This window comes from Sinocyclocheilus grahami, unplaced genomic scaffold, assembly GCF_001515645.1.
Source record: "Sinocyclocheilus grahami isolate Dianchi unplaced genomic scaffold, SAMN03320097.WGS_v1.1 scaffold58.1, whole genome shotgun sequence".
Classification (NCBI taxonomy): Eukaryota; Metazoa; Chordata; class Actinopteri; order Cypriniformes; family Cyprinidae; genus Sinocyclocheilus; species Sinocyclocheilus grahami.
In genome coordinates, this window is record NW_015505237.1 from 2,013,840 (window position 1) to 2,039,465 (window position 25,626).

The 25,626-nt window shown below is 38.0% G+C and overlaps 1 protein-coding gene across 1 annotated transcript; it reads left to right on the forward strand.

Moving 5' to 3' along the window:
• Positions 1-845: 845 nt before the first annotated feature.
• Positions 846-25,131, forward strand: LOC107584283 (fibronectin type III domain-containing protein 5). The gene is made up of 6 exons (XM_016270840.1): positions 846-1,042; positions 10,073-10,188; positions 12,337-12,535; positions 16,792-16,881; positions 22,393-22,578; positions 23,955-25,131. The coding sequence occupies exons 1-5, from the start codon at positions 964-966 to the stop codon at positions 22,530-22,532; spliced, it is 624 nt and encodes a 207-aa protein (XP_016126326.1). The 5' UTR covers positions 846-963; the 3' UTR covers positions 22,533-22,578; positions 23,955-25,131.
• Positions 25,132-25,626: the final 495 nt, after the last annotated feature.

The following is a 25,626-nucleotide window of genomic DNA, read 5'->3' on the forward strand; positions in this document are numbered from 1 at the left end:
CCCCCCCCCAGTGTAGCACAGATGATCAATCTTAAATACTTCTTAAACAGAAAACCAGTATAGGAAATCTGGCTATTACAAAATGTGTGTTTTGTCAGTCAATGATCCTAATAGAAAGCACACAAGCAGTGTATTGTATGCTACTTTATCTAAGTGTTTATTTTGTGCTAGGTAACCTTTTGTGGTTGTGAAATATGATTTAAATAGGCGGTTGTATCAAAAGTGTTTAGTAGGCCTTTATGTAGCCTACTATTAAAGCCTTCCTCGACCTTTGTTTTTTGGGTCAAGCCTCAGTTTGAGAGTTATTATTTAGACCCCCTAACGGTCTAAGTACTCTTCTCTTATTCTTCAGTTCCAGTTCTTTTTCTCTGAAGAAGATTCTCAGGGTCTTTATTCGGGTGTGATTTATCGTCCGGACCACTACTGGAACTTGGACAGCGTTGTCACGTGGTGCATGTTACTTTTCTCAGCGCTGGAAGGGCGGACTAATCGCAGCCGTTTTTGATGACAGAATGTAGTCTTTTATTTAGCCTTTATACAGCGGTTGCTGTAACTGACTTATCGTTTATACGCCAGAAACGAAGAGTTATAATAATATATTTAATCCATTATGCTTTTTTTGGCTTAGAAATGCTCTTGAAACCCAACTTAAATTTGAATGAGTTTCAATAGAGGACTCGGCTTTGTGAGCCACCGAGCGCCGCCTGGAGTAAGTATGCATTATGTCCCATTGGTAACAGTGACAGATGCCATCCAATGGGCTCACGCAGTCCTCTCATGTCGACTTTCTGCGGCAAGTACGGAGTTTAGATCCAGTCAGTGCTGTTCTGGACTGATGCAGGAGTAAAGACGGCAACCAGTCGTGAATGTTAAACACATAGACGCCGACTTATACGTTTAAAAAGCTTGCGAGTAAATGGGATTCAACGTCTTCCGAACAGAATGTAAAGAATTCCTTGAAGGATGTGGGGAATTAAAGGCTCGTGCGCTGCGCTGTTATTGTTGTTTTTGGCTTATATCTCCGTATCCTCGGTTAATGCCGGTAAGTTTGCGTGATTGTAGGCTACTCATTTTGTAAGGAATGTCATTATTATATATGGTCATTTATGGGCTGTTTGCGCACGATATAGAAACAGACATAACCCCCTATTACACTATTTCTGCGTGCATGAACATAATTGCAACGGTTTTATCTTTTAACTACAAACAGTATGCATAGTGCGATGCATTCTGATCTGTTCACATTGGCAGAGAACAGACAGGTTGCGGGTATGAGATGAATAAATGATGCGCTACTACCTGTTCAGCCCTCTATTGGGAAGCACAAGACGCTCGTGGGTTTCCACTGTTCGTTCAGACTGCATGCAAATGGTGTGAACAATTCATATGATCCTAATTGATTCTGTTCAGCAGAAACCTGGTCGCCAGACAGAAATGACAGTTTGAATGCACAATAGATCACATTTGAGTGCATTGGGATTTAGGGAATGTGTCTGGACGCTGACACATTTATAGTCGGCTATACTAAATTCATTTGTTAAATGGGAAACGATCTGATAACTAGAACAGCCAAATAACTACAGCAGAATAATGATTACTTTAATTGTCAACGTCGCAAATCCATTCCCTTCAATCGTATTTGCGTTGCTCTTTCTCCATTAATTGAACCTTTCAAAGCAATATATCATTTACTATCGATGTTAGAATGCCTTTTCTCTGGCCTGATATATTCCGAGAATCATGGCATTTTATTATTTTTATTCATTTGCAAACCTAAAAATATTAGCTTGTTTCAAAGATGTGTATGCAGATAACAATATCAGATTGTTGGCAATATCATTGTTTGGATTGTTCAGCCTTACCTTGTTTTAAAATACCGATAAGTAATCACACAGCTTGGAAATAAATTATTATAATAATTGACTTTTGTAAAGTGCTTTAAAACTCAATTTCTCAATATAAAAAGCTTAGATGTGGAAAATACAGTGCAATTTGCAAAATTACCATTTGCACGATATAAACTAATGACTAGCACAGTTATGCACATTCATCCTTTTTTTTTTTTTTTTAATTAAACCAGTGCCAATTTTAACACTGAAACAAATTACAAACCATTACAAAGCATATTAGGGTGCATGAATGCAGTGGCAAATGTAAATGTAAATATTCATAAAAATAACTGGTCCTAATGAGCAAGTTTTCAGCAGTTTGGTCCACATGTGTGCTTTATTTCTGTTGGTAGTGGCATGAAAATTAGTGCATCACCTAGTGATTTAGAAAAAAAAGTTAAATATATCGGCAGTAATTTGAAATTACTTTGAATTTGCTAATGTCATGCTGCCTGAAATGGTAACCTGCAATTGTTACTTTAAGAGCTATTTCTACATGGTTCCCAACCCTGGTCCTGGAGGCACCCCAACACTGCACGTTTTGCATATCTCCTTAATCAAACACGCCTGATTCAGATTATCAGCTCATTAGTAGAGACTCCAAGACCTGAAATTGGTGCGTCAGAGAAAGGAGACATGCAAAATGTGCAGTGTTGGGGTGCCTCCAGGACCAGGGTTGGGAACCACTGATTTAACCTATGTAAAGTAGCTTTGCTATACATGTATTTAGACTGATATTTCTGACTAGAATAGACCCATTTAATTTAAATATTATGATTTTTATGTTACCTTTTTTCAGCGTATATGTGAATCTGTAACACCAAACATGCACTATTATTACTGTGATTACTGTACATTGTAGACAGATTTGTTGATGATATAATGGATGAAATCAAGCACTGAATGTTGTTATATTGCTTGCATTCTGTATATAACTTTATTTAAAATAAAAATAAAAATAGACATTTTATACACTGAGCGAGTTTCAGAAAATGCTTTTCCCGCCCCCTTTTGATTGACAAGACATAATCAGATTTTTAATGTAACAGAAACTTACGATAATCGCATAATAAACCGCTGCCATCAAGAAACCTACAGGACTTAAATGTATAGCTTTCTAGAGGAAGTCACCTGCAATTTCATTCTATTACAGTTGTTTGGTGAAGGAGGGCAGTCTGCTAAAACAGTCTACTATTTCACTTCAGCGGCACCTGTTTGGCAATCTAAAAATTATATACTGCTATAATAGTGTAGAAATAGAAGTGTATCATAAAAGTTGCTGTGAAATGATATGGCTGTGCCATATATCTGTCAAGACGTAAATTTGGGATGTGGAAACATACTCCTCTGTTTGTGGAAATAAGAGCACAGCGTGTGCTACGTGATTACGGTGTAGTGGCTGTTAATGTGTAACATTATGTACAGTATGTAACTATAATAGACATCCACGGCTGACAAAGCACACCAAACCATTTTCACTCTGCTTTTCTCTTTTATGTGGTCTAGAGAGGCAACAAAGCCTCTGTTCATACGTCTTTATACTGAGGCTCTGGCAGTGATGCAGGACGGAGGAATATTAATGAAGAGAGCAAGTGACGTTTCCTCACCATTATGAAACGAACACAGTTTCAAACACCGAAGCAACAGAGGAAGCAGACGAAACAAACATGTCAGAAAATAACTGATCAACTTTAGAGGGTTTGGTCTTATTACAGACCTGGTGTGTTTTGTTATGACGCCTGTGATGAAAGGCAGAGGTGCCCCCGCAATGTGCAACGCGGAGTTCCTCGCTCCTCGCTCTCACATGTTTGTTTCATCTGACAGTGTCAGGCATCTCATCAAAGCTACGGGAGGACACTGAATATTTTATGAGTCTGATGTTGTTTAGTGGGGCCAGTCGCTCCTGTGCATTGCATATTAGAGCAAATATATCAGTTTTTCAGACTGATGTTTTGTTTTGACTCATTAGGGATGTCAGTCAGTAAAATGTTAACGGCACAACATTGTTGAGTTAATCACGATTAATCATATAAATTAATATTTAACTGATAAAAGCCCCCCAATTAAGACTGGCAATACTTGAACAGACAAAGAAAAAGACACGTCAATATATTGTTTGTCATATGTGTATAAATGTAGTTTGGTGCGGCACATGAAGCCTGAATTGCTCAGACATTTGGATCTGTGGTGCAGTGGTTAATGCATTTTACAGTTTTACTCTCTGCTATATTTGCTGAATATATATATATATATATGCATGAATTATTCATACAGAAAGAAAATGTCTTTTTTTTGCGGGGTCGTAGGTTTTGATTAAATGTGTTAAATTTTAGACTCTGTAATTTTATTTTTATAATTAATCACACAAAATTAGCAAGTTGAATTGTCACTGGCTGATATTACTCTCACACAAAATATTGTCAAAAGTATCTGAAAATAAGAGGCGGTCAGATGGGGCACAGACTCCAAGCTAAGATGTTATTAGATGCTGGAGGGAAGCTGTTTGCATCACTTCCTCTGAGCTGAAGCAGGCCACGGGTCTCTGGATCAGAGACTGGGATTTGAATCTCAAGGGTGAAATATTCTCGGTCTAGAGGTCAGCTTGAGCTGTGAAACCGCTTACAGACTTCAGGCCAAACTGCATCCTGTCATCTCTGGCATCACTGAATTGTTAATCAGAGGCTCAGTTTTTCCTCCTCATAAGGGAGCTTTTGCTAAATTACTTTACAGTGAGAAATAATCTCGCAAGTCAAGGAAATAATGAAACATTGGTCTAAGCTGCTAGTTTTCCTCACTTTTTCACTTTTTTTCCTGTCACGGTGAGGATTTTCTTTGACTTCTATTATTTTTTATGCTGAACTAATGATATTTTCGGTTCCCTAACTCTCACAGAAACCTTTCTGTGTTTTTCCGATTCCCATTAACACGAGATTTAGTGTTTATTAGGCTTATTGGCTGGTCTCTACAATTTAAATAACTCAAGTTCTTACCGTCCATTTAGTCCCCACCAAAACCTGACTTACGCAAACATTTCCTTCACTAAATGAGGACATACAATAGATTTTTTATGTTTTTAAATAAAGCTAATTATAATACAGCAGACAAACTCTGTAACTCTAAAGATAAACCTTACAAAAGAAAAGAAAAATGATTTTTATTGATTCTCCAATAAAAGATTTTCCAATTAAAATGTCCCCAAATTAAGCTTTTGTCAGATATAGCTCACTTTTATAAATTTTGTTCCCAGACTATAGTCACATCTGAATGCACAGCATCAGCTGGATTTTGGCAGATTTTTTGGAAATGATGTTTGTTGGTTTGGAATTAATATCTGAAAAAGAAAAAAATGTAAATCTGTTCAGCACGAATGCATTAAATTAATCAAAAGTCAAAGTGAAGATTTTTTACATTGTTTTTTTTCCCCAAAAGATTTTAAATAAATGCCATACTATTGAACTTTCTATTCATCAAATAATCCTAAAAAAATATTAGTATTAAAAATAATAATATTTATATATTAGTTTCCACAAAACTATTAAGAAGCACAAGCGTTTTCAACATTTCTAATAATAAGAGATGTTATGAGACGTTACATATTTCACCTCTAATGATGGGGCATGTTGTATAATTTGCCTCTTTTTGGTATATTTTCTGAAAGTCTTCTTTCCTTAACACTCATCATAGGAGCAATGCAAAATTGTAAAATCCGTCATGTACAATTTTCTCGTGCTGCACCATAATACTTTTTTGATCAAATTCAGACTTGTGATCTGATTTTGAAAAGCTGCAGCACCTGACGGCCTCATACAAACACAAAAAAATATTTCTCTACTCAAAAAAATATTGCATTTACTCTGAAACAAAATAGCACAACCTCTCTCCATCAAATCGGGTTACTCTTTACCTGACCAAAATTTACACCAATAAATATCCCTCCAATTTTCCTGTGGGATGGCAGCACTAAGCTACATATTTACGAGGGCTGCCATGTCCAGGGACCGTGGACACAGTCAAGCCAAGCCAGGAGATTCACCTCATAGCCAGGGCTCCCTAAATTACGGCTGCAGGTCTAGGTAAAGAGTATCACCGGACCACCGCTGCCCACCTGACTGCACACCTCTCAGACACATAGGAACCAGAACGCTCATGCTTCCTACAAGGGCGACTAGCAAATGTGATTGTGAGTTTAGTTTGACAGTTTGAAAAATGATCCAGGGGACGGTATTCCTAAGCAGTGCTCATTGCGAGATTGAATACCCTGAGAGTCCATACATTCAAATCACGTTTGTCTCTGCAGACAGGCTAATACACTAAAGGTTTGCTGTCTGGCTGCAAGCCAAGGACCTATAGAACATGAGTCTCATGAGAGAAGCCATTACCAACCGATGGGATCCAGAAAGACTGAATGAACGTCTTCAGCCTGAGGTTCCCGAGGTTACATTAATGTACTGTATGTGTTAACATGATGTCTGAAACCTCAACTCTTTAGTGGTGGTTACAAATGTGTTGGAGGCAGCTTGACCTTATTCGTTTTTAAAGTCCCCATGAAATCAAAATGAAAGTTTTTTGGGTGTTAGTATCAATATGTTAGTCTTAAGGTTATCTATAAGGCAGTGTGCTCCAAAACAGTGACAAAATTCGCATTTAGAAGATATACGCATTCACAGCTTGTCACCTCCGCCAAAACGGCTCAACGATTTTTTTGATGTCACATCGTACTTCAGCTTCTCATCAAACTTTGTCCAATCAAATGCTCTCTAAAATCCGAAGCGCCCGCCCCCTACACTATAAAATAGACACTGAAGCTGCGGCTGAAATGGGTCACTTGTCCACAGAATTAGTATTTTCTGTACAGTGAATGGCACGTAGTGCACTATATAGGGGACAGGGAATGATTCAAACTGCGTAAATATGCTTTCCATCGAGGAAAAAAGAAGTCTGGTTTCGCGCTGTGTCAGGCTAACCACCGCACCGCACACACACTCTGCTCCGGTCCAGAGACACGATAGCACGGAGCCGATCACATACGTGAGTCGGCGCAGACCAAAAAATGTATCGGAGCTATTTGAATTCTACACAGAATGCTATATTTTATAGCAATATGGATGAGATTGTGGCTGGCATACCCTGTCAAATGCGGCTTTACGGAGCTCAACGGGGCTGAACGGCTCTAGCCCAAGCTGTGATATAAACGAACGCTATTGGTTATTTTAAAAAGGGGCGGGGCTGCTTGATATGTCCCGCCCTGTCTTCCTGTTTCAGTTAAAATGACGTCAACACATAGAGTAACGCCCCATTCACACGGGGGCGTCAGCATCAATGCCTCTCGTTTACTTTGAATGGAGTGACGTCAAGCGTTGGCGAAATGAATTGTGGGTCCGTCGCGTCGCGTTGGGTCCATTGCTCGCGGCAGAAATTGAAAACTTTTAAACTTTTCAACAACGCAGGCGTCAGCCAATCAGATCGCCTTATGCAAATACCCTAGCGCAGACACTAGCCAATCGCGTTCATGCAACACCAGAAGACTAATGTGATTGGCTGTTGTCACTATGACGGTCGCGTCAGCACCAAGCTTCAGAAACGCCCTCCGTCAAGCGTTAACGCTGACGCCCCGTGTGAATGGGGCGTAACGCTGCGTGTTTCTAAGCATTTCAGGGGACCTTTAAGAGCATAATTTAAGTTGAAAGGCTTCGCCGGTGAGTATTAGGTGAAGCCCCTGTATTGAAATTATTTGGAAAATATACAAATAAAAGGCAAATTATAAAACACATCCAATCATTAAATGTGAAATGTGTACAAATGGCTTGATTATAGTGGCTTTAAAAATATGACTTGTGCAGTATATCAAGAGTCTTTTGAAGTCATACAAAAGTTTAATGTGAGGAAGAGACCAATATTTAAGTTGTTATTCACTGAAAATTGCATTTTCCACCATAGATCTCAATCTACTTTTCACTTCAGCATATTCATTGCCGTGTTGTAATCGGTCATTTTAACCAATTTAAATTTAGGTCTGTTCCTTACACAAAGCTATTGTCTGACTTAAAAAAAACGTGTTATTTTAGTATTATTTATATACTATAATAGTATTGATTAAAATTATGAATTAACTTTTATTTTTATATTTTCATTTTAATTTTGTTTACATTTTAGTCATTTTTATGTGCTTTTGTCATTCAGTTTTTTAGTATTTATATTTAGCTTTTTTTTTTTCAGTTTTAGTTTTAGTAATTTTAGTACTTAAACTTTCCTCATTTAGTTACCAATACATCATTTTTTTTAATTTTTAGGTTTTTCATCAAACATTTATATTTTATTTCAGTTTATTTAAATTAACGAAAACATTTTAGTGAATATAACACATAGGCCATTCATTTGCCTTTAATTTTCATTGTATGGAAAAGAACGCTTTCTTTTTCTGTTTGTGTTCTATGGGGAAGTGGTTCAAGTTGTTCAAAACAACATGAGGGTGAGTAAATGATAACAGAATTTACATTTTGGGGCAAACTAACTCATGAACCATGAATTCTGGGATGTGAATGCGCTCCTCATAGGCATCAATAAACTACTGAGGCATGTTTCTGAATGCATGTTACATTACTCCCCTATTTAAAGTGTAATGTATGACTGCTCCAAACACATCCTGCCCAGTGGGAGACATATTGTGTCCTCAGGGATGACTGGCTTTCTCTGTCGGTCATCCCCTTTAAATACATTATTTCCCATCTGCAGTGTGTGAATTTGTTACATTGTGATGGATGACGTTAAGCAGACAACCATATCACTCTGTAGTCAACAAACATTACTGATGATTAGATCTTCACACACCGATTTATGTAGCGGCATATTATCATTCTGACAAGTGATGACACACAACTTCTGATGTCTTCGCTGCAAACCATTTCCATTTAATTCATGAAAAAATGCCCAATGGCCAAACGGCGGCTGGCTTTATGTACTCTAGCCTGTGCCAGGCCATTTTCTTTGTTTGATGACCATCAAAGACAAAGAGGCTGGTTCAGATAACAATCTAAGAGCTCCCACACAGTAAATAAAAGTAAAGAGCAGTGGAAATATTGATCTAGAGCAAACATAGAGCTAAGCATCGGGGCATTTCCATCAGCCAAACCGCACTGTTCATTTCGGTATTAGAAAAAGAGTTAGAGAATGACATAACGGAGAAGACAGAATGAACCATTTGGAGTGAAAATTATTTTGTACTACCATCATAATGCACAACTGAACACATGCATGAGAATATCTTAATAAGAACATCAAGGCTATGTAGTTGTGCTTGGGTGTCCTGGGTCTTATGAATTCAAGTGACCATACAGAAACACCCTAGCAACACATGAACTGGAAATAAGTTATAAGGATAATATCAAATGACAACTGCAATTTCGCTTCAGTATATGTATATATTTCACATACAGTATATTATTTGTTTGACTTTATATAGGCAATTAGCTTGTGTATGGCAGGCTATTGTGTTCCAGCACAAAGGAAAAATGTTTTAATCAGGACAACTCTCAGAACAATTTTAAAATGTGACAGATATGGCAATGTTTATGTCTTTGTTCTTGGTGGACAAGATCTACTATGCACACTGCTGCAGCAGAGAAAGTTTGGACTTGATACTGCCAATAGACTTGCTTCAGTGAGCATTTAATAAATGCTGCTGCTGCTGCACACATATCTAGACAGGTGGTGCTGGGGGAGGTGGAGGGTATCAGATTAACTTTTTATATTTTAAATATACTGTTTATCAACTGGACAGTGATTTTACTCACTGTTATTTCTGTTAAATGGTTAAATAAACGACACAAAAGACTATAACTGGCCCATTCTGCTTCCGGTAAAGCTAAAAGTAAAAGGTAAAATATGATATCTTCCTGATGAAAAGATATCTTTCTAAATTAAGTCATTATTGTTACCATACACAGTGAAGAGTTAAAATAGAAGAATGATTATCTTTGCAACAATCAAAAATCTTTTTTTACAGTATATTAAGTTTCATTATTAATTACATATGTAGAGAGTGCATGCAATGCACAGTCAAGCACATTTTCTGCAGTTTTAATGTTTTTTTATCATGAATATGGGACTGTAAGCACAAGAGGACTTGCAGTATGTCACATCAGCACCTTTTATCCCTTTATGTATTTTATTTTTGTCATCCTCAGACAGTTTATCTGCTCCGCTCAATGTGACCATCAAAGCACTGGAGGGGAACTCGGCCATAGTGACATGGGACATTCTGGAGGGAGACCCAGTCATTGGGTTCGCCATCACCCAGCAGGTATTGAACCAGTTTATGGTCAATTTCGAGTCCTTACATGTGCAAAACACGGCAAAATCACCTCATAACTCAAGTTTAATGAGGCAGTATTATGGAGGAATGCTTGTGTAAGCATGTTGATTATGTGTCGATGTAGACTGGGCTGCTTTCTCTTCGAGGGCACACACTGTTGATATTTTAGGTGGCCTCGAGCTTTCTGTAAATGTTTTATGCATGCATGCATTAGTTTGTGTGTGTGTGTAAGCAGATTTGAGGAAAGCAGTCACTGTGGAGACCTCCGTAATAAGGACTGCAGTGACCATCTGCTGGAGTACAAAGCCATTACAGCTTGTCACCAAACTGAGCGAGACAGAGTTTCTGCAGTGTGCATGAATATGTGTGTGTGTGTGTTAACTGTTTATCTCCTCATGAATTTCTTATCACAACCACTTATCACAAGTATGGTGGGAATTCACTAAGAATGAATTGGGCCAATAGCACAGTTTATTAGTGCACACTTTAAATCTTATCTGACAAAGACATTATTACAGTCAACATTAAATAGCATGTGAAACTTATTTTACTTTTATTAGAAGATGCATTTGAGTGAAACATGTAGGATGGGTGGACTTTGTACTAATACTTTCGATAATGATGTTGTGAATACTAATTATTTTAATACATCAGGTTAAACTAAATGCAACTGGAAATGTTGCTTATTTCAGCTATTGTTTATTTTGTTTCAAAAAAGGAAATTTTTATGGTTTTAGTTGTAGTTCTTATAACCCAGCTATTATAACAGTATTATCAAATTACACTGGATATGAACTATTTCTCCTTTCTCTCATTTTTTTGATGCATGCACAAACATAATAGAGAGAAAGATGAAAGAGAAACAATATCTAAAGATTCATGAGGTATTTGTTATGTTGGGTTTCATGGGGGTGTCATTTGCAATTTATTTATTTGAAGTTAAATTTAATGCTCCTGTGACTCAGTGGTAGAGCATTGTGTTAGCAGCGCAAAAGGTTGTGGGTTCGATTCCCATGGAACACACATACTGGTAAAAAATGTATCGCCTGAATGCACTGTAAGTCGCAAAGCATCTGCTAAATGCATATATTATTATTATTAATAATTAAATTTGAATTTATTTGAAGTGTAAAATGAGATATAAATACGCAAAAAAAAGGAAAAAATTACCAGTAGCTAATTTGCAGTATTAGCCCAATCAAATATTTAATATATTTTAAATATTTAATATTTATAATATTAAAAATGAGGACTTTAGAATTTATTTGTTAAATGGCTATAATTACCCTTTTTTCTTAAAAAAAAAACTATAAATACATAAATGGATAAAAATGGATCATTGCATATGGAAAGGGAGAGATAAGTTATGTCGGTAATGACCGACTTTGGGATCCCTACCAAAGCGCCACAGATGCTGCCACTTCCATAATAAATAAGAGGAGAAAGACCAAAGAGGAAAGTTGTTGCATGTTAGCAGCGCAAAAGGTTGTGGGTTCGATTCCCATGGAACACACATACTGGTAAAAAATGTATAGCCTGAATGCACTGTAAGTCGCAAAGCATCTGCTAAATGCATATATTATTATTATTAATAATTAAATTTGAATTTATTTGAAGTGTAAAATGAGATATAAATACGCAAAAAAAAAGGAAAAAATTACCAGTAGCTAATTTGCAGTATTAGCCAAATCAAATATTAAATATATTTTAAATATTTAATATTTATAATATTAAAAATGAGGACTTTAGAATTTATTTGTTAAATGGCTATAATTACCCTTTTTTCTTAAAAAAAAACTATAAATACATAAATGGATAAAAATGGATCATTGCATATGGAAAGGGAGAGATAAGTTATGTCGGTAATGACCGACTTTGGGATCCCTACCAAAGCGCCACAGATGCTGCCACTTCCATAATAAATAAGAGGAGAAAGACCAAAGAGGAAAGTTGTTGCATATTACATATTATTACAAATATAACATGCACTGATGAATTGTTTAAAATTAGACAAGGAACATGTATTAAGAAATTAAATAGGATGCATTTTGATTTCATGTTGTGGCATCAACCACACTTCTTCTTAGATTATTAGTGTTCTCAATCTCAGATTTTTATTCATTTTGATGTTCATAGAAAAAGGACGTTCGTATGCTGCGATTCATCCAGGAAGTGAACACTACCACTCGTTCATGTGCATTATGGGACTTGGAGGAAGACACAGAGTACATTGTCCATGTGCAGTCCATTAGCATGAGCGGCACCAGCCCCCTGAGTGAACCTGTTCTGTTCCGCACTCCTAAAGAATCCGAGAAACTGGCCTCCAAAAGCCCAGGTAAGCCAGCACTCCCAAACAACTACCATTTGAAGTACTTCAGAGCACCATTTTGGAAATGGAAACAATCCATATCCTGCAATTGCAACTTTATTTAGCATATACATTTGACATTATATCTTGCAGCTGTGACAAGAGAGGCTAGCAGGACCATAATAAAATATAACATTTAAAAGCATAGTTCACCCAAAAATGTAAATTCACTCATCATTCACTCTTTGTTATGTCAGTCCAAACCTGTATGACTGTCTTTCCTATCAATGGAAAACAAAGGAGTATGCTGGTGATCCTTTTCAATATAATGACAGTAAATGAGAACTGGGGCTGTCAAGCTGCAAAAAGCTCTATAAAAGTGTCATACAATTTGTATATATATATATGCCTTGTGCACTATATGATAGCTCGAACAGATTGAAGCTTACATTTAGCACTACTCATTTAGCAGATGCTTTTATCCAAAGCGACTTACAAATAGGAATAAAACAAAGCGATTCACACTAAGGGGGCAAATAACACAAGGAATGCTGGAATAAGGAGTACAGGCACTAACTGAGATGAAATTTACTGCATTATTGACTGAAATGTTTTACTTTGGCTGTAGTTCTGTGTGAGATGTTGCTATGTCTGACTCATGAACAGATTCTTCTTTGAAGTGAGATCTTTCAGTGAATAGATGGACCAAGTTCACAAACCTGGTCTGAATGATTCATAGTTTACGGATGTATGGACCCCATTTATGACTTTTATGGTGCTTTTTGAAGCTTGAAATCCCCAAAATCCATTTAATGCAAATGCATGGAACTAGTAGGCCTATTTTATTTTTTTTTAAATGTCCCTTTATGTTACAACAAACAAAGTCATATGCTTTTAGAGCGTCATGAATTATGACAAAACTTAGATTTTAGGATAAATCAGAAATACAGATTCTGGGGCTTATTATATGCAGAGATACAATGCTGATAATATGCATTCATGGTTCAAGATTTGTACGTTTGAAAGATGACTAACAGTCAAATCACTTCCGTAGAGGGAAAAAAAACACAGCGGGGAGGTGGTTATACAACCGCTCTAAAAATGGTGTTGTCTCATAATTCAGGGCATAAAGTGTTCACTTTTGTGCATTTTCCCATTAATTTTTCTGTTACTAGGAGCTTGTCTTATTGTCTTATCTAGAGCAATGCACAATAAATTTTTCTGTTGTATAATCCATTTCGATGACCTACTTACTTGGACAAACATCTGCTGGGGAGGTTTATGTTCCAGAAACACTTGTCATTTTGTGGGTGAGCGTCAGTCTTTGGCACTGACATTTGGTGTCAAACTCTCACTCGTGCAGGTTAGAGTCGGGCAGGATCCACACGGGAGTTTTCACTGAGGTGTAACCTCAGACATCAGTGAAATGTCAAATGATGATACCTCTTCATCCCTCACATCCATGCTTTTGAAGAACAGTAAACCATGATTTAGTTTCAGGGAATTTTACTCACAAAAAATATAAAAAATAAGTAATAAATTGAGTGCATATCTCATTTGCTATCATTAAATTATGTACACTACTATTCAAAAGTTTTGGGTCAGTAAGATCTCTTATTTTCACAAAGGCTTCATTTATTTGATCAAAAACATTAACATTAACTGTTTTCTATTAGAAAATATTGTAAAATTTTATTTATTCTTGTGATGTCAAGCTGAATTTCAGCATCATTACTTCAGTCTTCAGTGTCACACGATTCTTCAGAAATCATTTGCATATGCTCATTTGGTGCATTCTTATTATCATTCATTTTAAAAACATTTTTGCTGCTTCATATTTTTGTGGAAACCACAATGCATTTTTTTCAGGATAAATAGTTCAAAAGAACTGCATTTTAATTTGAAACATTTTGTAACATTATAAATGTCTCTACTGCCACTTGATCTTGATCAATTTAATGCATCCTCAATGAATAAAAGTATCTTAAGAGTTTCTTAAAAAAATAAATAAAATGGTAGTGTATAACAATATATTTGCTATGTTCTCTAGATATTGATTTCGGTACTTTTTTAAAAATGAAAAACAACCCTGTTGATCAAGGCCATGTCCACACATACACAAGTATTTTTATAAACAGAGTTTTTCCTTCTTCCATTTAAAAAAAAATCTCTGTCCACATGAAAACGCAAACGCATGCTATGAAGCGCGGTCAAGAGCATGCCAAACCAACAGGTGGCGATATAATCTCAACCGTAAAGCCATGTTGGCCAATCAGAAATCTGAAAAAGTCCCTAGTAGGCGGATATAACAGCGCAGGCACCGATGTCACAAGCCAAAAACTCTGGTTTCGTTGTCTACACGACAACACTGTAACCAGAGATTTTAAAATTCTTCACCCTGGCAGGTGTTTTCAAAAATGTTCAGTTTCAGTGAACTGGTGCTGCGTTGAAAACGCAAACGCATGCTATGAAGCGCGGTCAAGAGCATGCCAAACCAACAGGTGGCGATATAATCTCAACCGTAAAGCCATGTTGGCCAATCAGAAATCTGAAAAAGTCCCTAGTAGGCGGATATAACAGCGCAGGCACCGATGTCACAAGCCAAAAACTCTGGTTTCGTTGTCTACACGACAACACTGTAACCAGAGTTTTTAAAATTCTTCACCCTGGCAGGTGTTTTCAAAAATTTTCAGCTTCAGTGAACTGGTGCTGCGTTTGCGTGTGGACGAATGGCCTAACCGCGTAGAAAAAGCTGCGGTTTTAAAAATAACCGCGTTCATGTGGACAGGGCCCAACTATTAAACATTTTATAGGTTTATGTCACTAAAAATATATATATATATATATATTATATTAAAATAGTGTTAAACATTATAATATAATATACAGTGGGGCCAAAAAAAAATCTAAATCTAATTTAAACCCTAAACCACATTTTAGGATTTTGAATAATTTTTAACAAAGTTAAATGATAATAAATAAATAAACAAACAAACAAATAAATAAATAAATGAAAGGGTATATATATATATATATATTCTGAACTACTCAGAAGTTCTTGTTTACATGTTACCAATATAAAAAAATTACAAATTTGAAATTAATAAAAAAGAATCAAATAGTTACAATATAATGTGTATTTTTTCACATTGTAATAGAATAATTTTTGCAAGTTTTAAAACCCACTGTATATAAACAAATTGACAACTCGACCAAATTACAAACGGACCTGTAGATTTATCAAGTTTTTGAAATTAAAGCACACTCTCCATTAAGGGCTAAAGTTCTCTTCTTTCTCAGGATCTATCTAAAATCTGTTAACGCTGCACTAATGTCATTTATGATGGATCGGGGTAGAAATGTGCTTGAGCGCAGCAGAGAGTGTTTATGGATGGCTAACTCTGAACTGACGCGTGTGTCCGTTAGATAGCAGGAGCGTTTACAAAAAAACGGTTTAATCATCAGGCATTAGTGCTCACGTTACACTCTAATTAATTAAGCGAGCACCATTACACTTCACTAAATACCAGAGCGGCTAATAAACACAGACAGTTAATCTTTCTCTCCGCGGGCCTCCCATCTCCATCGCTTCAGGGTGGCTTCATGTTGTTTTTCTTACTGGACTCATGACATGTATTGATGTCGATGGTGAGCTGAAAAATGCCCCAACTTTTCCCCTGCACTCAAACGCCTGAGACATCCAATAACATTTCAGTTTCACCTGAAGGGTATCGACGTTTTCTTCAGAGAAAGAAGAGGCGCACAAAGAGATGAGCGTATTTTCTCCCAGTCATTACGAAACACACGTTTCTGCTCCTTCAGATAAGCAGGACGCTGAAGAACTGCGCTTTTCCCTCTGCAGTTAATCAGTGAACACAGACCAGAGTGCTGCATAGTTTCTTTTAACTAACAAGGCCTTCATTACTAGACGCTTTCAATCTCCAGACAAGAAAGTGACCCCTGAGGTCTCGTCCCAGCATGAGGAGAGCTCAACCCTGAAGTGATCCTCTATAACATGGCTTCTGATGAGCTTCCACTTTGGTTTGGCTGGAAGCAGCCAGTTTGATGAAAATGATGACGGTTTGGTCAGATCTGAGCCAGAGAAGAATGTTTGCTTTAGGCTTTATATCCTCTTGAGGTTAATTAAAGAATTAATTAGATATTCGAAGATGGTCTTAATTCTTTGAATAATTCTTCTGTGGTTTGCATGTTGTCTGCAGAGCTGTGCATGCTTTTGGCTTTGAAAACATGCGAATTAACTGTGAATGTTTGAATTCACACAGATGAAGTGACCATGGAGGAGGTTGGCCAGGCCGCCCAGCTCAGGGCTGGAGAGCTCATTATCATCGTGGTGGTTCTCGTCATGTGGGCAGGTAAGAACGTGAGCAGTTTGTTGGTGAGAATCATCTTACTGTTGAAACTTTGGCTACATTCACACAAATGTATTTCCACATTTCTAAATCACCTAGATTAAATTTGAAAATGTCAGATTGAATGTCAGATTGAGTGGGATTTCATCTGTTCACACTTTGATCAACAGATGTGTCACATGAAGTAAAAGAATACGAAGGTCATATAATCAATGCTGTAGAATACAACATTTCTAAATCACAAAAAGTTTATAGCTTTTAAAAGGATTTATAATGAAGTTTATTTGTAAGGTTTCAATAATATGTAAATTACAAATATATATACAGTGGGTACGGAAAGTATTCAGACCCCCTTAAATTTTTCACTCTTTGTTATATTGCAGCCATTTGCTAAAATCATTTAAGTTAATTTTTTTTCCTCATTAATGTACACACAGCACCCCATATTGACAGAAAAACAGAATTGTTGACATTTTTGCAGATTTATTAAAAAAGAAAAACTGAAATATCACATGGTCCTAAGTATTCAGACCCTTTGCTGTGACACTCATATATTTAACTCAGGTGCTGTCCATTTCTTCTGATCATCCTTGAGATGGTTCTACACCTTCATTTGAATCCAGCTGTGTTTGATTATACTGATTGGACTTGATTAGGAAAGCCACACACCTGTCTATATAAGACCTTGCAGCTCACAGTGCATGTCAGAGCAAATGAGAATCATGAGGTCAAAAGGAACTGCCTGAAGAGCTCAGAAACAGAATTGTGGCAAGGCACAGATCTGACCAAGGTTACAAAAAAAATTTCTGCTGCACTTAAGGTTCCCAAGAGCACAGTGGCCTCCATTCCTTAAATGGAAGACGTCTGGGATGACCAGAACCCTTCCTAGAGCTGACCGTCCGGCCAAACTGAGCTATCGGGGGAGAAGAGCCTTGGTGAGAGAGGTAAAGAAGAACCCAAAGAGCAGTGTGGCTGAGCTCCAGAGATGCAGTCGGGAGATGGGAGAAAGTTGTAGAAAGTCAACCATCACTGCAGCCCTCCACCAGTCGGGGCTTTATGGCAGAGTGGCCCGACGGAAGCCTCTCCTCAGTATATATATATATATATAAGTAAAGCTATATAAAAAACAAGCTATAAATAGTAACATTTCCACAACACAAAAAAGTAAGTTTAATTTATTTGCATATTGCTAAACATTTTTTTTAAATAATTTTATTTATTTATTTTCCTCATGAGTGATATTTTTGTGTGATTCCCATTTATTTCTCAGTTACACAGTATAATTACTTTATACTTATATTTATATATAAGTGGTGTTCTGGAAAGAGAAGGCAAAGTTTTTTTTTTTATCAAATGTAAATTCATGTCCCAGCCATAAATTCTTGATTAAACAATACTTAGACTAGCAGAATGTTTTTTAAAAATATTTTTACATTAACAACATAATCAATATTCTATTTATTAAAGCCAAGTATGAATCTCATCAAGTTAGTGTTTTTAGCATTTTGCATTTATTCCAAAATAATAACTTTAAATAATATTATTTTATTTGTGAACTTATGTTCAGCTATTTCTTTTAATAGTTAACTTTTAACTTTTTTCTATTCTGGTTATCAGTCATCAAAGCTCGGTAAATATTGGTCACAGACACTAGGGTTGTGCCGATAGACGATAGTATCGTGTATCAGCAATAGTCAGAGATATCGCCTGTAGCTGATGCCACTGACGATAGCAAGACGATTATTATTAATATAATTATTATTATCATGTTAGTAATACTATCTAATTAATATTAGGGCTTATTTGTCCCATTATATTTATTTTTCCGCGTTTTAACAGTGTTGCACATTATAATCACACACGATTATGTTATGCTTATGAATGCAATGGCCAATCAGAGGCGTTCAGATGAGTCATCGCTGAAACAGCGGAGTTTCATTGTTCAGCGTGCGCTGACTGAATTCTGACTCGTGAATTCTTTCATCATAAACAACAAAGTGCAGATGTACGTGTGATGTAAGTATGAGCGATTTATTCATCATACAGTGTAGATAGCTTCACTGAATTTAACGGGAGTGTATTTTAAAGTGCATAAACTCGCACTAGACTGAGCTTGTGATGATGTTCTTTGGTGATGTAAATGTTCTTTGCTCGTTTTCTGTAGCTGATTTTTTAATAACTATTCGTGCTAATTTATTATAATATCGTGTATCATGATCTCACAGGCTGACGATCGGACGATATAAAAAATTTAGCATATCGCCCAACACTAACAGACACTGAGATTTACTTTAAATTTTACCAAGCTGATTATTCACTAAAAACTCCCACACATCATGTTTTCTTGCCATTTTAAGACTTATTTTCATGTACCAAAGTGGTTATATCTAAGTGTGTGAGTTGTTTATTTAATTTTTCTAAATTAGTCTTCCCATTAACGCCATTATGTTGCTCATTCAGACTGATTTGCGAATGCGCATGATCACAAGAGGTGGGATTTATCGCATGAACCAATCACAGCACACCATAACCAGTCATATCAAATCATATCGCGATAGAAGCATTGCCTCCTCTCACATGATTTTCCCCAATTAATTCTCAATTACCCCCCACCAAAGTCACGGCACGGTCTGTTAAAACTCAGAGGAGCCGAGAAAGACTCCCGCTGTAACTTTACCTCCTGGTGTTGCTGTTGGACAATGTTTCTTTAGTAAAACAAATGTTTTATACACTTTTTAATTATATATTTTGTAATATTGGTGTTGTATTATTTGTTTACCGTTTAATTTTATTTACGCATCCAATATTTTGAGGAGAAATGTCTCGGTTACATATGTAACCCTCATTCCCTGAAGGAGGGAACAGAAACGTCACGTCGGTAATGACTGACTTTGGGATCTCGCTTAGAGAGACCAATTCACTTTGAGTGGAAACTAAATGAGCCAATGCACATTGGCATGCGATGATTGCATCCAAGTATAACTAGGCAGCAGGTGCAATGCATACTTAGGTATTCGCTGAGGAGCCGAGCCGGGGCCCCGGCCACTCAGCGGTGGTACAGCAGCTGTGGCGATGGGACTTGACGTCTCCGTTCCCTCCTTCAGGGAACCAGGGTTACATACATAACCGAGGTGTTTCCTTTCAGTCGGTCACTCTCGACGTCATGTCGGTAATGACAGACTTTGGGATCCCTACCAAAGCACCGCAGATGCTGCCACTTCCAGTGTCCTGTGCAGGGTCTCCTGCTCCCCCTTTTCAGCGTAGGCCGGGGCCCGCAACAAGAAGACCAGTCACTGTTTGTTGTTCACTCAGTGAAATTGGATAACACTGGGAAAACATACCCGTTCCACTTGGAAAAGGAACGTTGCGGAAGCCCCATCCTTCCCGAAGGAGGTTTCGGAAGCTCTTACACACATGAACAACAGTTTAGGTGCATATGGAAGATTAGAGGTGTTTATAACCCTCTTGGAAATGGCAGAAGTCTGCCGGGGGAACACAGTGCTCTGAGGCTATACCGTGGACTTTACACATATGGGATCCACTCAGGTCTCTAAATATTGAACCCAGCCCTCTACTGGTTCTCACAGATTCATCGAGTGAGGGCCTGGCGCCGGACATTCTGCCACATCTGGCTGCCGAGGGGATGGAGGAGCTCTACAGGGTCTACCGTATGGACTCTCTGGAACGGTTTAGCAAGCCGACACTAAACCCGGGGCCTCTCAGTGCTTCTACCCATTTGAGGGCTATAGAATCTAGCGAACGTGTTGATGGTCGCCCAGCCTGCAGCTCTACAAATATCTGTCAGCGAGGCACCATGAGCCAGTGCCCACGAGGATGCAACACTTCTAGTAGAGTGAGCTCGCAACCTGAGCAGGCAGGGTACACCCTGTGACTGATAAGCCAGGGTGATGGCATCCACTATCCAGTGGGCCATCCTCTGCTTAGAGACAGCATTCCCCTTCTGCCGACCTCCGTAACAGACAAAGAGCTGATCTGAGGTCCTGAAGCTTTGTGTCCAGTCTATGTACCATCTCAAGGATCGGACGGGACAAAGCAAAGCTAGGGCTGGGTCTGCCTTCTCTGGGGGCAGCGCTTGCAGGTTCACTACTTGATCCCTGAAGGGGGTAGTAGGAACCTTGGGCACGTAGCTGGGCCGGGGCCTCAGGATTACCTGGGAGTCAGCCGGCCCAAACTCTAGGCACGATTTGTCGACTGAAAATGCGTGCAGGTCCCCTACCCTCTGAATGGAGGCCAATGCAATCAGGAACAGAGTCTTCATTGAAAGAAACTTTAGCTCGACTGACTGCAAGGGCTCAAATGAGAAAAACACCACTCAACGAACAGGTTCCACTTCAAGGCATAAGTGCTCGTAGATGGTGCTTTTGCCGAAGTGATGGTGTCTACTACCTCTTGGGGTAGGTCACCTAGAACCTCCACATCCTGTCCAGGGACCAGATGTAAAGTTCCCAGAGGTCTGGACGTGGGTGCCGAAGGGTGCCCCGTCTCGGAGTCAGTAGATCCTTCCTCAGAGGAATCTGCCAGGGAGGGGCTGTCACAAGGAGCATTAGTTCCGGGAACCAGGTCCGAGTGGGCCAGTAGGGCGCCACAAGCAGGACCTGCTCCTCGCCCTCCCTGATCTTGCACAGTGTCTGTACGTGAAGGCTCACTGGGGGAAACGCACACTTGCGTAGGCCCTGTGGCCAGCTGTGTGTCAGTGCATCCATGCCGAGTGTTCCCTCGGTCAGGGAGTAAAACAACTGGCAGGGAGAAGTCTCTGGAGAGGCAAACAGGTCTACCTGAGCGGCTCCAAAACATCTCCAAATCAGCTGGACAGTCTGGGGATAGAGTCTCCACTCTCCGGGGAGTGCAGCTCGTGACAGCTCGTTGGCTGCACGGTTGAGCAGACCCGGAATGTGAATGGCACGAAGCAACCTCAGATGCTTCTGACTCCAGAGGAGGTGGTGGCGGGCGAGTTGCGACATGCGACGGGACATGCGACTAATTTTATTCATTCACATTCTGTACGTTTTACGACATTTCTAACTCTTTGTATGTACAAATGCAAATGATGGTACACAGGGATTTGATAAAAATCTCATTAAGTTTTACTTATTTTGTTTTCAAGATCTGTCGTCTGTGGTCATAAACCCTTCCTTTTTTGTAAAGCAGAGAAAAGACGAGAGAATTTCTAATGTTATAATTGGGTCATAGAGGCCTTCCTTATGTTTTTTGTAATCCACATCAAGCTTTTGAGAAGTCTAGAGAATAAATCATCAAACGGGACAGTACTAGCACAACGTAAACTCAGGGCCACTGCGCAACTCATCATTCTGTTCTCGTCCGGCTATAATTGGTATGTTATTATTTGGAACAGAATCATGGTGCAATCCATCAATAAATGTTTTCTTCCTTTTTTCGACAACGTCCCATCCATCACTACCACTCTGCCATCCCGTCTTCAACTCTCTGAATCGTCGCACTCTCTCTCACTTCCTCATGCCTGTTTGTGCACAGGTGTGATAGCTCTATTCTGCCGCCAGTATGACATCATCAAAGACAACGAGCCCAACAATAACAAGGACAAAGCCAAGAACTCGTCAGAGTGCAGTACCCCAGAGCACCCTACGGGGGGACTACTGCGCAGCAAGGTCTAATTACGCCTTCCCCTGTCGGCAATAATAGGCTTTAGCCTCAGGACAGGTATGTTCACTTGTTTGTGTGCTTGCTTGACAGAACTAAAAATACAAAAATATCACATTAATTTGATCTTTTGTTGCTTGGTAGTTTTTAAGAAGTGTTTTATTGTTGGCTTTTCTAATACAAACCATTTTACTCACCATTGATAGGATGTTATGGTTACAAATCAAAGGTATTGATGTTCCTCATTGTAGTTATTAACCGTTAAACCAAAGTATTTAACTTCTAATAGCCTGGACCGTCCAGACTCTATTTATGTAATGTGCACTCTCTTTGTTTTGTTTTTTTGTAAACTTTATACAGTACCTTTTGAATTTAATAATTAAAAATATATATCTATATTTTTAATGTACAATAAGATAAAAAAAATGAAGGGTTAGAGTTGCATTAGACTAATCAAACCTGACAGTAAAGACATTCAAAATGTTACAAAATTATTGTTGTTTGTTTGGAAACTTTCTATTTATCAAATAATCCTGAAAAAATAGTATCACGATTTCCACAGAATATGAAGCAGCACAACTGTTTTCAACATTGATAATAAGAATAAATGTTTCTTGAGCAGCAAATCAGCATATTAGAATGATTTCTGAAGGATCATGTGACACTGAAGACTTGAGTAATAAAATAAAAGTAATTACTGTTAATCGTTTTAAAGTACTTGATCAAATAAATGCAGTCTTGGTGAGCATAAGATACTTTTGTATAAAAATAAAAATCCTACTGACCCCAAACTTTTGAATGGTAGTTTATGTATAAATGCAATATAATTATTTTTTAAATATTATATTATATTAGATATCGTCATATTTGATCATTTTTGGATTAAAGTTTGAAAAATGAACAATGAATTTAGATTTTTAGATGGGTTTGTCTTCCTGGCATAATGGTATGATACTCTAATATAGCATAAATTAACATATCACAAAAAGGAGCGATTAAATAGTTAATTTTTAATCATTTTAAACCATTTGTATCTATGCTTTTCAGTATTAAATGAATTAGAAGTATTTTTACAATTGACATTTCTCTCACTTTGTCCACCATTTTGGATTTATTGGACTGCTCATCGCAATGCATTCTTGTCTATAAAGGATTCATGCGATGCTAATATAATTATGCCGCCTACCTTTTAGAACAGGCTTTGTGTCAATGGCAGATCCATGATGCCTTAAATTGCTGCCTAGGCAGTTCACTAGGTTTTGGAATATAGTGTGCCCATTGATTCCTGTGTGCAGCCGACTGACAATAAGATGCACATTTAGTGTCCTAAGCTCACCTAAAATTTGAACACTGTTCTTGTACTACCTTGCAAGCAATAGTTATATCTCCTTGAGGAAATGCAGTCTAACTCTCATTTTGTTTCGTCTTCCCCAAAGTGCTCTGAGACAAAACAAGTAAGCCATCAAATCACAAAGTTGTGAAGCTCACCTCTCATCCTCAATCAAACGACATTTTAGTATTCCCATCGACCAACATGAACTCTTTGGTGCTTGTCTGTTTGGCACACTGACACAAACTTGAGGACGAAATGGACAAGATGGTTCCAGAACTGGAAGCTTGAGCCGTTTGAAGCGAGTTATTGAGTTTCGATCCATGGCTGCCTCAGCTGAAGGACTCAAACGCCGTTGCTGTGAGCTGGAAAACCAGAGACCAGAGAGGAGTGTCTTCGGCTCCTGTGTAGACTCACAGAGATAAGGAGAAACCTGCCACCCCACATAAACCCCAAATAAACCAGGAAGGTGTGTTGTGAAAAAGAAGCAAGAGCGTTTCTTCTGAGCTCACCGTCAGCTCCGAACCAGGATCAGGTCTCTGAGAGGGATGACACTACGATACTTCACTATCTCTCCATACTCGTCGCCATCTTGTGTATTCAGTTCCTTCTTTCTCACATGTAGTTTCGATTTCTTTACTCCATTATCCTCCCTCCAGCAGCCAATCATAGACAGTCTAGCTAATTTGATGTGGTTTAATTGGTGCGGTGGGATCTTTCTTCTCAGCACTCTCGCTCTCAGGGCATTCAGGAAAACATCCACATGAAAAACGATGGACCACATCGGCCGCGTCGCATTCACTCACCTGCGGCCCAATCACAACGAACTACACATCAGCCGTTGATGAAGAGCTCCATATTATAATAGTGATAGAAAACGTATTTAACCGCTTGTGTGTCTCAAGTAAATCAACAGCTTGCTGCCTCTAATGAGCACATTACTGTACAGTGATGGTTATTTTGGTCCTCATATTACATTCATGATTAGCATATTGGTCACGAGCATGGCTATTTACCGCTCTTATGTGCCACTATGATATAGATTTGGGTGCCTTTTTTCTACAGGCTTTTCTTTTAGATTTCTTTCCCTTTAAACAATTCAGTCTTAAGGTCGACATGAAATCAAAGCGGACCCTATTTAACTTTCATACTACACCTTCCAAGTCTTATTGGGAGTGATTCTTCTGATTCTTCTTCCAGAGTTAAAAATAAGCTTCTTTGCAATCCATTCAATTCTTGATTGATAATCCCATAATTTTTTTCTTACTGGTTCAATATAATTTTTTAAAAGTAGGCTAGGTGATTTCAGAGAGGCTAGCAATAGCAAGCTAGCTTTGAAAGCATAAGATCCCACTCTCCCTGCAAATCACTCTCCAAAGCCACACCTCCTCCAAAATACATGAACGCGGACCAGAGGCTAATCAGTGACACAATATATATTAAAAAAAATGTCCCTCTGGTGCCCCGCACATGAAATGCGGGTTGGAAAAAACAAGATATCAGCCATGAATTGAGAATTTGTTTCCACATTTAATTAAATCATGGTCACATTTTTCCTAAATTAAAACAAATGCACAAATTAGTGAAACATGGCCACAAAATAATAAGTTGTGGGAAATAATTCTTAATTATTGGCCATGATATCGTTTTTTTTCTTCTCCTGGATTTTATATATGGGACTGCATAAATTTTACACCTTTTTTTTGATAGTCATGGTTTTTGTTATTTGTTATTTTTTCAAATTTATTAATTTTAGCAGTTTTTAAAATATAAAATCA

Coding starts and splice junctions, on each gene's coding strand:
- LOC107584283 (XM_016270840.1), top strand. CDS start 964: ATGTGGGGAATTAAAGGCTCGTGCGCTGCGCTGTTATTGTTGTTTTTG. Junction 1,043..10,072: donor CGTATCCTCGGTTAATGCCG/GTAAGTTTGCGT, acceptor TGTCATCCTCAG/ACAGTTTATCTGCTCCGCTC. Junction 16,882..22,392: donor GGTTCTCGTCATGTGGGCAG/GTAAGAACGTGA, acceptor GTTTGTGCACAG/GTGTGATAGCTCTATTCTGC.